Source organism: Dendronephthya gigantea, unplaced genomic scaffold (genome assembly GCF_004324835.1).
Source record: "Dendronephthya gigantea isolate DGI-Jeju-01 unplaced genomic scaffold, DenGig_1.0 000013F, whole genome shotgun sequence".
In the NCBI taxonomy this organism is placed as follows: Eukaryota; Metazoa; Cnidaria; class Anthozoa; order Malacalcyonacea; family Nephtheidae; genus Dendronephthya; species Dendronephthya gigantea.
The window spans coordinates 3,088,639-3,101,072 of record NW_021163023.1 but is presented as its reverse complement, the minus strand read 5'-3'; the positions used below and the strand labels follow the sequence as shown (position 1 = coordinate 3,101,072).

Genomic DNA, 12,434 nt, shown 5'->3' with positions numbered 1-12,434 from the left:
TTGTAGTGGGTTTTGAAAGTACTATGACGATTGACGATATATATCCCGTGATATCACTGGAGTATTATGATATCTGATATCTATGATTTAATGATGTTTTCCTCCCAAGAATATATTGACAACAAGACAGGAAGAGATGATTTGAACAGATTTCAATACCTACAAGCTTTGGTGACAGAATTTCAAGATACTTTGAGTGATGGTACTTGCTAGCCATGGCATCACTTTGGCATGGACAAATTTTTCCTTGGGGAGGGGGGGATTGCTACCGAGAGGGTATTCAGGGTATCCAGTGAGAGGTGGGTCAATATAATTGCCTATCATTAGCAGACAGATTTTCATTTCTAGATGCCAAGTATCAAGTGTTGGCTAACCTTGCCAACTTTGCCTATGATCCAATAAACTACCCTCATCTTAAGAAGCTTAATGTAGCTGAGTTATTTTTGGGTAAGTTAAAGAAACTGCGAGAGACCTTCTATAATTACACCATTTACATTGTTATAATCCCACAATACTATTGAACTATACTAGGTCCAGACTTTCTCATAATGCAATAAACATATAATATAGATATGCTGGTAATATAGATATGCTGGTAATTTAGATATGCTTAGTGAAGAAAATGAAAAATATGTTGAATTTGGAATTAGTGGACTTTGTAACTATTGCCTTGGTAAAGTTGTTATTATTTTGAAACCGGTTTCATTTTTGCTTTTTCTAGAATTTACTGCATGCTTGTATAATATAAGTGAGTTTCTTTTAATTAAAACTTAGATCCAGACTGTAGGAATGCTATATTAGAAAATGATGGAATACAAGAGATTCTTAATTGTTTATCCAGGTATAATTTTCTTAACAAAATCAAAAGGCAAATTGTGGTAATTTAATAATAACACTTCTGTGTTGTGATTTAGCTCAAATGAGGAGACTGTTCTTTCTGCCATCACCACTCTGATATATCTCAAGGACAATCAAACCAGTGAAGGTGCTTTATTCGATCATTGAGAAATGCATGAAAAGGTTCAGTTTATCAATGGCATTGGTAATCTTGCTTGGAAAATTTTGTGATTTCTATTCAATTTTTACAGAACTTTCATCTGAAGCAGTTATTGAGTGTATGATCACATATTTCCACTTCAACAAACACAGATTAGCTAACCTTGCTAAAATATATCTACAGGTATGATACTATGTATTTTCCCATCCATTTTATCATGTATAATCTGCAGTAAGGACTTAAGGCTGGTATCAAGCTTGTCTGCTATATTTACTTGCAATGTGACAAAGTGCTTATTGCTCATGCAGACAATGGTTTAAAATGTAAGCTAGGCACTGCGTTATTTGCATTGACACCTACAATTCCTTCATGTGTTTTATTTTCTAGAATTTTAGGAAAACAACATGAAAATGTGGAAATGTGCCCCAGTGTGGGCAGCTATAACATTTTATATCACATCAACTGTTGTTGAACCTATTTAGGAACAGACACAGCAGTTACAATGCTTTTAAAGAAGACAAATTAAGCATATGTTATGAATGAACTAAGCAGTGCTCTTGTAAATTCTCTTCTTTTTATGAATAAAAATTATATTTACAAAACAGGGTTGAGACTCTGGGAAATTCACCTATATCACAGATTATAGCTAATCTGTGCCTATATGGAGGGCACAATTTTAGTGAAGGAAATAATTAACCAATCAAATGCCTGATTTAGTAATCATAACATGACGTAAAGCAAGATAGTATGTTACCAAGGCAACGTATATCACGAAAACAAGATGGAAGACAAAGATAGGAGTTTGATGCCAAAAAGGTTTTACCAAAGTTTTTTGAGTTTTGTATTCCAAATATGCCGCCGAAGAAGAAAGGAAAGGCGAAGAAGGGCAATGCCAACGCCGAAGGTGACGACGACAGGGCTGATTCAAAGCCGACAGAGCGAGAAATATTGTTATCACAACAGTGAGTACAAAGGTTTTTGAAGTCGCAAAATTAAACTAGACGCATAAGATGTACTAACGCTACGATAGTTGTGGACAAACGTATAGACGATAAATGTAATTTGAGAACATACGAAACAAATTCGGTTCTTTAGAGTCAGTCCTACAAATAAGTTTAAATTTAATGTTCCAAGCAAAATTGATGTTTGAACTGAGAGATTTAAATTGTTTAACTGGATATTTAGACTTGAAGCAATCACTGAAGAATTAAAGGAGGTGAAGAGAAATGTTGATGAACTGTATCCTTTTCAAGATTCTCTTAACTTTCTGACGGTTTTTATATTTCCTGCCTCTGACTGGTACGCTTCACTTTGTCATGCTGATGCTCTTTAAAGATTTTCTCTTTAACAAATACTTGCATGCAGTCGAAAAGAAAATGAATGGCTGCAGGAGGAAGCACAGAACACAAGACGAGAAAGTGTATGTTTACCAGTGATGTTTACCAATCCATAGCAAGAGACAACTGTAGGCTTTCGGTAGACCTTCTGTGTATGTCCAACTAACTCTCTTTACTAACTAAGTAACTACTAACTCCCCTGACATAGGCCCTCAGGTCAAAACGTCAAGAAGTGTTTTGTCTATTTTAGGCAGTTGTTATACCACATTTGATGCCAATTTCATTTCATATTTAAAAAAGACTAGTTAGTTTCTTTCACAGCTTACTGCTTGAAAGGGTGAGAGAGTTTAGACATCAAACTTACCATAGAGATGGTAGCATCTATTCAAACCATTTATTGTAGCCATCAACACAGAAGCCTGTAGTTCCACCATGGTGGTTACACCTGACATAAATACCTGTCATTTTATGATCCATACAGCACGAGTACATGGCTTACATGTCAAGAAAGACACAGAAAAGACAATCAGCAATTGTATCGCTCAATGATAATAATCAAAGTGAACTAAGCAAAATTCAAAAACAAAAGGAGGAAATGATTGCATATTATGAAGAGCTGAAAAATGGTGAGATAAGTCGATACTGAAAGAATCCTATTAAACTGGGAATCCAGTTTAGTTAAATATTCATCTTTGTAGTGTTGACATCTTAAATTTCCATGTAGAGCTAAAAGACCAGATGCTTGAGAAAGAAACAGAATTGTCAACAGCCAGAAAAGAGCTCACAGAACTTGAACAGTATCAGGTTGGCCACTGCTAAATTAGAACCATGATCTCCTATTAGTTGCCATGCAGTTTTTTCAGAGCAGCCAGATGATCTTTCTTCAGCAACTAACGTCACAATTGTGTGTTTCTCAAGCATCTACAACACGATCAAGAAGCTGAAATTAAATCATTGGAGGATGAAGTTCAACAGATGCGTGCAAAACATTCAGAATCCATTCAAAAACTCAAGGCACAGTTTCTGCGAGAAAAGAAACAATTTCAGGATCAATCAGATGCCAGAATTGAAACGATGACAAAAGAAGCTAATCAGGTGTGCAATAAAATCTTGAAGAACATGCAAGCTAGCACACACCCTGAGAACATAATGTTCAATATATCTGCCTTGCATGTAACAATTGTATAAAATGATCTTTTCCTAAACAGGAAGCAAAACAATCAATGATCACCCATACACAATGTGTAAAAGAAGAGAACCAAAAATTACGAAAAGAACTGCTAGCATTGATCAGGAGAACTCGAGGGCTTCATGAGAAACGACAACAGCTGGAAGAACAACATAAAACATTAAAGAGAGACTTGCAATATGGCAAGGATTTGAGCAGGATTCAAGGAACAAGGCAAAATAGATTGTACAAGTCTTTTGGAATCGATGAAAAGACAACATATTCAAATAATATAAATCATAGAATTTGAAAAATGTTGAATTTTATTGTTGAATGATGTATTCATGTTTTGGGGTTTGCATGGAGAATTAGAAACATATTTACAAAAAATGTGAGTATTTTCTAACTAAAGGCATTGTATCAAAAGTCAATATATTGACTTTATATATTGACTTATGATCCAATAAATGTTAATACTCATATTCCAAGACCTGCTTGTGGTAAAATAACAAGTACCTATACAATGAGAAATGCCTAATTACAAAACAATGTATTTAACAATATTTGTAATGTGACAACTTATCAAATTTTTATTAAGAAAGACCTCATCAGGGTCTATCAGGACAACTAAACCACCCAAAAATGACAGGGGTTTCTCTGAGAGGTTAGTCTCATCCTTCTTGTAGTTCAAACTTGTCATGCCTGGAAGTTCACCTGCAAAGTCTCTCAGTGGCTGTTCGCATACATTGATATATGTATTTATAAAACTTGGCTGTCATAAATAATTTCTTGGCCACCGCACATTTTGGATTTTATTACAACAAACTTGTAACTACGTAGTCAGCAATGATGATGTAAGTTTAAGACTTACCCTTCACTCATTAATACCTCCTCCACTGTTGCCTTGGTTATCCAAGCATCATCACATTTAAACCACTGAAAAACATATCAAAATAAAGATTTTCCTGTGAGGTGCCTGACCTTGCATGAGACTCTCATTACTTGCTGTAGGTAAACTACTACACAAAATTATGACAGACAGGTCTATATTTTGTTACCTGGTCTTTTTTCTGTCTTACAAAGCAGGTGTAATGACCAACTTCTAGTGTACCACTATGGTTGACAACAGCAAATAGAGAATATCTATAAAAAAGAATTATCAGCAATTATATAAAAGCTCATTCTTTCATTTTTATGTACCCACAGGGGTATGTTCAGACAAGTTTTGATGAACCCAGAACAATTCTGACAAGTATTCTTAGCAATTTCTGCTAAAGAATTCCCAAAAAAGCTTGGATAAATTATTGTGATACTGAGTAAGCATTGCATGATATTTTACACTTTTGTTGGTTACTGACAGATCAGTAGCACTATCAGAATATTAATTCATGCCCAGAGTCATCAACACAATTATATATTACAGTTGTATGAAGATTTATATACCTATAATCACTCAATGAACACGAAGAATTTGAAGTCCCAATATTTACATTATCCATCTGGTCACTAAAATGAGAAATAATGTCACAATAATTTTTTTTTTATAAAACAATGAAACAAAAGGTTGAGTAATTAACTAAGTCCTACCTTGATGACATAAATGGTTTCATATCCAGTTCAACTGGAAAAGGGATGAAGGAGGAAATTTTCTTAGATTTTTTTGAGTGTTCAAAGCGCTATAAACAAATGTGAAGTTTATATGTTGAGAAATGATAGCAAGGAAGTTGAAGATTCTTGCAAGAAAGTTGACAAGTATCTCATTACTTTTAAAGCACAATATTTAGGCTTACCTTTAGATGGAAACAAACAACAATTGGTAATTTCTTCATTGACAGCTGTTTTGTTGCTTCCTGTGAATATAATTATATCTATCATGGAATGTTCCAATTCTTATGTTCACATTCTCTATCACAAGTACCCTGCCCTGCACTTCTCTAACCTCATTACATTATAAGTTACTGCTGTCTTTATTGAATGATGGTTGTATCAACTAAGCTTCGTGCTAATCATCTAAGGCTGCTTTTCAATATCTTTATGTTGTTTTCTAATTCTTTAACCTTATTGTTACTCTCTAATTCTCTAACCGTCTTACTCTCTAATACTCTAATATTAAATCCTGTTACTCTCCTATACTAGGTTACAACACACCACTAAGAAATATTCAGTTGATCTATACACACCTGATAACTTTGACATTTATTACACTTTGTTTTACCCTCGCTTCCCAATCTTTCCACTCGAGTAAATCTGGATAAAAAACAGGATTGTGTCTATTTCACAAGCTCTAGCTTAAGCAGAACCAATGAAAGAAGGATTAATAAAACTAATTGAGTTAATTGAAGGTCTAGGTTACCTTTGTAAACATTCTATTAGTGATCTTGGAACAAAACTTTCATCCAGATGATCAGATTCAGGAGGTGTGCATGACAGTAAATAATCATCTATTCAAGAAAACAAAGACATTTCATGTTACAAGAGAGCTGTAAGATCTGCAGTAAAAATTCCTAATGCATGGAAAACTATTTTTGTTGGCAAAGGTTTCTATGATGCATAAATTCCCCTGAACTTGCCTGATGGAGTTGGACTGGGCACAGATCCTGCAGAACTAATGAATGCTTTTCCATTGCCATTTTTCAAGGCATTTCCCAAATCTAATGAAATATCCCAAAACGGATCGATTGTCGTAGACACGCTGCTGCAAACTTGACACTTGAGCTCAGATTGCAGTCCACCAGTAAATATTCTATCAATAATGCAGTTACAATGATGTGGGTTGTCTGATTTCAATGTATCATCACAGTCCTCTGTGGATGCAATAAAAAAGTTGTTGACAATATTAATTTGGGTCCAACTGTCTGACTCAAACTGCCAGCAATCGATCTACCTTTACAATACTGATGAAGGACATCTAAGGCAGCAATAAAGAACTCATGGGCATCCTGCTGTTCATATCCTGCTAAATGTCGAGCATTTGTCCACACAAGATGAAGCAATTTGTAAGGAATATGAGGTGTTCTTTCACCAGAATAAAACTAGGAAGTTGAAAAATGAAAAAGATATGAAGCTAACACTTTATGTTTGCAGTCTTTTTATATTTCTTTTAGTATTACGTGTAGTCTATTTTTAGTTCAATTAATATTTGGTTTTTACCAAAAACTCTCATCCAACTTGATCACAATTATTCTATATAAAGTTAGTACCGTATTAGCAATGCTGAATAATCACCCAAATATCCAGTTCATACCTCTTGAAATAAGGAGACCATGGCACATACAATACATGTTCCATCCTGTTTCTTACACTTGTGTTGGTCAGCCAAGAAATAGTCTCTCAACAATGGGGTGTGAGTGAAGGCTTGGACGATACAATTCATGAAGCAAGTATTGCCGAGATTGATCAGACCACGCAAGCCTAAAAAATAAACAGTTTAAAAGTTATTCTTTCTTGGTTCATATCATGCACCAAAGCAGGTCATTCAAAGTTAGAATGCACGAAATTGCACCCACTCAAAACACTTACCTATGATTGAGTTATCACAGACCCTCTGATATTTCACATTTCGTTTTAAAAGTTCAACATCTCTTCTACCAGGCAACCACTGCTCATAGAGAGCAGTCTTGTTTCCTGAAATTGCCCAACACGAACAAAATAAGACCAATAATTTTGTATATTGTGAAGTGACTAGAAAAGTTTAAATTTGCTTGTATAACCAATGTTACTGCAGAAATGATGTGTATATCATGAATAACTTCAGTTTGTGTAAAAATGCATAAAAAAACATACCATAGGACCTCCACGCCTTGGCTCTTTCTTCACGAAGAATCTTTTCCAGAACTTCATTATGGACATAATCACCACAGAGAAAGCAATACACCACACCATAGGTCAGGTCAACAGCTAAGAAATGAAAAAAATGTGATACACGAGGTTTGAACCAGGCATTACTTGGACCAGGTTCAATACAGTTTGAATACTACCAAAGGTGTCAAAGCAGTTTCACCTGTGTTGCATGTCAGGCTATTTCATTTAGACAATTCATCTAAATTAGCAATCCACTTAAAAATATTGTGCTAGTCCAGCAACCATGTGATTCAAAGATTCATTTTTTATCAGTGGGCCCTAGAAACTGGCTTTTGAACTACTGGGTGAATAATGTACACCAGTACATTTTAGTCAAATACAATAAAGTCAAAAAATAGTATATAGTATGGGGAATCCCCAGAAATCAAATCACTTAAATCTTTTCACATGCAACAACAGCCAAATCCACATATTTCTATGTCACGTAGTACAAATATGTTAGATTTTGAGGGTTTAGGGACGAATTACCTAGCTTATGGTCTTTCTTCTTCGCGTGAGCATGGATATGCTTGAGGCCAGAGTAACAACCAAAATAAACACAATATAGACAGGAGTGAAGACGATTTGACGATGTGTCACAGTCGTCACACTTTCGTGTCGCCTTGAAAATAATAAAAACGTATAAAATACCACGGAATATTACTCGCATATTGAACAAAAAGTCATAAAATACGACACAAGTATCTCTTACCTTTGCACGCCGGGTTTTTCTTGACGAGCCAACGATAAACCACCCACAAACTTTACGATAAGTTGGCAAGCATTCCTTTGTAAATTGAGTTAAATGGTTACAAGAAGCCATGAATTAAAGCTTACTTTGAACTGTAGTAAAGGATAAGCCGCCAAAGCGGCAGAAAAACCGTCATGGGAAAACATTAAACTTCGTCATTTAACTTTTTACACCGGACAGGAAAGGACAGGAAAAACTGTGAAAGCACGCGGATGCGCACCAAACGTATTTTAACCAACTGCGCATACCAAAAAGACGCGCAAAATACAGGAAATTTTCCCCTAAAATGTCACTTTTTAATACGTCTTTCGATGTTTATCTTTTTTATCATTCAGAGCCATTTAAAATATAGGGGGAAAAACACAATTTGTTCGGCTTTTAGTATCTTCAACCGCTATGAAATTATATACAACATTAACCATGGTCTGATGGTCCCAATGGAGCACCATGATCTGTATTGTTTAGTTATTGCAACAATGTATTGAATTAAACCTCCTCAAACCACGCTCCACAATATGTACACGATGACGTGACATCTAAGAGATGCTTAGTCCAGTCTTCTTCATACGGGCTGTTGATTGGATGTCTGTTGAGAGCATGCGCGTTGCAGTTCTCGCAAACTCGAGCGTTTGTACCATCTAGTAATTTGAACGTCACACAGCAACGAGGCCATATGTGTCCAACGGAACATCGTCCAAATCTCACTTCGCTTAACCTAATTGGTTGCCCACACATGCAGTTTTCAAATACATCATTATCATCAAGTATCTCTTTGCATACATCACTGTCCATATTTGATCCACAAGATTCCTCCTCAGTGTCATTCACCATAGTAATACGTTTGGTGATAGACCACACCTTTTCCAACAAATCAACAACCACAGAGCTTGAAGAGTTGTTCTGGGCGAGCCAACGGCAAATACATTTAACCGTCATGTCTCCTGTGAAAAATACAGTTGATCTTTAGTTAGTGGTGGCAATGAAAAAATGTGAAAGAAATCATTTTAAAATCTTAACCGCATCTCACCAAAATTTCAACCACCTACCAGCGACTGGAATGTATTTCTCTGACGTCTTCTTTGCTTCGTGGTATTCTACAATGGACTCCAGAGCTTTTTCCATAGACAGTGTTGCTACTTGTTTTTCAATCTTTTCAACACGATACAAGCTTTTCAACTCGATGTGATTTTCACTGACCAAGTCGTCACACGAGCCGAGCACGACAGCTTCATGTGCTGAAATTATAAGTGAACAGATAAGATGTTCGTCGTATTTTTTTCATAGTCGTTTATGCGAGCAGGGACTTTGTTATATACTAGAAATGATATACAAGTTATTATCAGAGTTGAGATGATCTTTTAGACTATACCTGAGTATTTCTTAAACTTCGGATCAGAAGAAAATAAGTTCCAAAGAAACTGAAGATAGGCTTGAGAGAAGTTGCTAAGAATGGCTGGTAGAACAACGGTGTCGAAAAGATCGGCTCTGGACAACTCTTGATGAATGAATCTATCTCTTATCTCAACAACATCTGAAACGCTTGATGCGTTTGACATCAAGTCTTGAACGTTCTCCTCTTTGGATAAAAGCGAGATAACGGCAATCTGAAACAAGATAACATAAGATTGAGGAGCATTTTGATTCTTCCAATGTGTAAAGATGGAATTAAAAACAAAATAGTACGAGGACTTTGAGGATTGATTTCCCTCGAGAGAAAGCCGCGTGCTTTCTACCGTCTGTATTATCCTACAAAGATTTTCTTATTAATATAACGTCGTTTTCTTATGAAAACATACCTCGCCTTGGGAATCAATGGCGTTCTTCTTGTAATGAAACAATTTACGTTTGTTTTCAAAAAGCGCAATAAAGACACCATTAGGAGATATGGCGATGCCACTATAACCATGACCAGATAGAGTCTCGCAATCCATCGCTGTGCTGCGAACACGACTTCCTATAAAAAAGTTGATTATACAACGTCAGTTTACCCTGTGATTACCACAGTGTTCCGAACAGTTGTAGGTCTTGTTGGGTTGGGAACAAGACTCCCTAAACTGTAGTGGTGACAGTTGATGTGGCGGTCGACTGACCGAAAATTACCCCATTGATTCATTGCGATCGTCAATCCAGTTCAAATACTTACCGATTTGGAACTGTTGAACACTGCCCTCAGCACTGGTACTGAAGAGCATTCCTGAAGGTGAGATTGCTATCCCAGTCACATTTAACAAATGAATACCAGTAATAACCTGTTTAACTGGTTTAGATAAGGCACCTTCCTTCATTAGCTGGGTTTGAAACAGGGTTATATGTGGACCTTTGGAGCAAGCCAAGTACAACTTGTTATCCTAGATACCAAAGAACAGAGTTCTTGAGGATGAAGGAGATTTTCTCAAGAAAGCAATAATAGTGATCTCATTTCAGCAATTATTATGCTAAAATGCACAATTATTTACACTCAATAGATTCTAGTTGTGATTTTCTAAACTGAGCATTGTTGTAAACTGACCATTAATGATCTATAAGCATTATCAGAATGGTTGTGGCAGAATACCTTAGAATACCATGCCATACAGTCAACACTGATGCCATCAGGTGTCTCAAAGAAACTGTATGCTTTAGCAATGGATACTCCTGGTATCCCAGCATCTGTAGGAGTTATCTTTACCAAAAATACTTTAATAATGCCGTCTGCATTGCCACAACCAAGGTAGGAGACTAAAATAAAAAAATTGGTCAATTTATAAACCCAGGTTGATTTTAACCTCACCTCAGCCTGGAAGATTAGTTTAAAGTTTGTCAAATTATTTATGTAAAAATGCATGTCTGTCTGTGTTAAACTCTAAGTTCACTCAGTTCATACGTGTTTATAAAATATAATTTATTGCATACCATTAGATTCGTTGTTTCCGTACCATGCCAAACAACTAGGGTAAAACAATGAGGTGTAAGCAGCCACTGTCCTGTGCATAAAGCTATGATTTTTCACAAGTGGTAACTGTGCTTGCCAGATAAACAATTGGCCACTTCTAACTATGGTAGAAAAAAGAGCAAACTTTCTCCAGACATTAGTAGTTTGTTGTAGGCAGTCCACTGTTGTTGGAAACCACTCAATACATGTGAAATTCAAAAGGTATTTTCTTCGTTGCCATTCTGAAAATTCTTTCCACATATCTTGGTTGCCGACTTTGTGCCTAAAGTCACTAGGCAACTCGCCTTTCATACTCATCTTGTCTTAAAAAATCAAGGCAAAAGTAAGATTAAACAAAAGAAACTTGAGAACATAACTCAAAAGTGAATATAAGTATTGTAGAGTCTGACTTGGAACACAACATTCAGTTAAGCTACCTCATTTAATATAAGTTAATGCGTACATAAACATATAGGAAAGTAATGTGGCTATAACCTTGCCTCACCTTTAAAGAAACTACCCTGTTTCATTTCATCAAAGTGCCGGGAACTTAAATCCATTATTTCACACCAGCCGTCAGAAGATTGCTTGTCAGCAACATACAAGGCCAATTTATTTGTTCGAAAAAGCACAGCTAAAACAGACCTAAACAAACATGTAAATAAATCATCTTAAACTGGCTGATGCGAAACTATAGTTTGCAGGCCTGGAAACTACAAGGGGGTTTTATTCTGATAAAGGCTGATATCCTGTTGTTCAATGAGTTGTATGATGTTATTTGCACAAGGTTAATATAATATACACCTGCCAGTACGATCACAACCAACTGGAGACCATTTAGCATATGTGACGTCTTCATAACAAGCAGATTTCAATATCGTTGGGGTTAGGGCAGGGTCTAAGATTGCTGTGGAGAAATATGGAGCAGCACTTAAAGGCACAGATCTGGTCATGGAGAAATCAAAATCTACATCAGTTGTTTTGGGCTTGTTATCAACAGCAATAGCACTTCGCTTGATTTGTAATCTTGTTTCTTTCTTTTTCTCGTCAGTTTGTACACCAGTGATGTTCTGTGGTTAGTGTGGTATTGTCAAGGAAATATATCCCAATTTGGCACACTTCTGAACAGCTAGACAATTAATTCCTAACCAACTAGAACTATTTAAAGGATACAATTATGTTTACAAACGAGTTTGTAGCAACTGCCAGTCTGTTGTCTTTTGACCATGAAATACCATCAATGTTAGACGATCTATGATGGACAGATATCCGTTGAATCACCTTTGAATTTGCTCCAGCCATTTTTTAAATGATATTGATTTGATTGATTACAGTAGAACCAAAAACCATCTTCGTAATTTCTTTCTCTATTCCCACACGTGGGCAATCGGGAAGTGTCGTGATATTTCGGTAGGACGTCGTAATACGTT

The 12,434-nt window shown here is 36.0% G+C and overlaps 4 protein-coding genes across 4 annotated transcripts; 2 read left to right on the top strand and 2 right to left on the bottom strand.

Moving 5' to 3' along the window:
- Positions 1 to 52: 52 nt before the first annotated feature.
- LOC114519210 (armadillo repeat-containing protein 7-like) lies at positions 53 to 1,520 on the top strand. Its single transcript, XM_028539299.1, has 7 exons — positions 53 to 202; positions 349 to 447; positions 605 to 673; positions 775 to 841; positions 915 to 985; positions 1,089 to 1,180; positions 1,385 to 1,520. Exons 1-7 carry the CDS (start codon positions 67 to 69, stop codon positions 1,403 to 1,405), a joined length of 555 nt encoding a protein of 184 aa, XP_028395100.1. The 5' UTR covers positions 53 to 66; the 3' UTR covers positions 1,406 to 1,520.
- Positions 1,521 to 1,827: 307 nt separating this feature from the next.
- On the top strand, positions 1,828 to 3,913 carry LOC114519230 (coiled-coil domain-containing protein 166-like). Its single transcript, XM_028539322.1, has 7 exons — positions 1,828 to 1,959; positions 2,183 to 2,236; positions 2,363 to 2,417; positions 2,816 to 2,960; positions 3,059 to 3,138; positions 3,253 to 3,429; positions 3,543 to 3,913. Exons 1-7 carry the CDS (start codon positions 1,850 to 1,852, stop codon positions 3,810 to 3,812), a joined length of 891 nt encoding a protein of 296 aa, XP_028395123.1. The 5' UTR covers positions 1,828 to 1,849; the 3' UTR covers positions 3,813 to 3,913.
- LOC114519228 (ubiquitin carboxyl-terminal hydrolase 22-like) lies at positions 3,888 to 8,276 on the bottom strand. Its single transcript, XM_028539319.1, has 15 exons — positions 8,055 to 8,276; positions 7,832 to 7,964; positions 7,286 to 7,399; positions 7,022 to 7,126; positions 6,747 to 6,913; positions 6,387 to 6,534; positions 6,073 to 6,306; positions 5,856 to 5,943; positions 5,683 to 5,749; positions 5,293 to 5,352; positions 5,090 to 5,178; positions 4,946 to 5,008; positions 4,561 to 4,645; positions 4,374 to 4,438; positions 3,888 to 4,018 (listed from the first exon to the last, which is right to left on the bottom strand). Exons 1-15 carry the CDS (start codon positions 8,163 to 8,165, stop codon positions 3,973 to 3,975), a joined length of 1,575 nt encoding a protein of 524 aa, XP_028395120.1. The 5' UTR covers positions 8,166 to 8,276; the 3' UTR covers positions 3,888 to 3,972.
- A 65-nt stretch (positions 8,277 to 8,341) lies between these two features.
- LOC114519225 (general transcription factor 3C polypeptide 4-like) lies at positions 8,342 to 12,363 on the bottom strand. Its single transcript, XM_028539317.1, has 10 exons — positions 12,178 to 12,363; positions 11,809 to 12,074; positions 11,510 to 11,649; positions 10,986 to 11,327; positions 10,648 to 10,811; positions 10,237 to 10,441; positions 9,890 to 10,047; positions 9,463 to 9,697; positions 9,140 to 9,328; positions 8,342 to 9,034 (listed from the first exon to the last, which is right to left on the bottom strand). Exons 1-10 carry the CDS (start codon positions 12,304 to 12,306, stop codon positions 8,580 to 8,582), a joined length of 2,283 nt encoding a protein of 760 aa, XP_028395118.1. The 5' UTR covers positions 12,307 to 12,363; the 3' UTR covers positions 8,342 to 8,579.
- Positions 12,364 to 12,434: the final 71 nt, after the last annotated feature.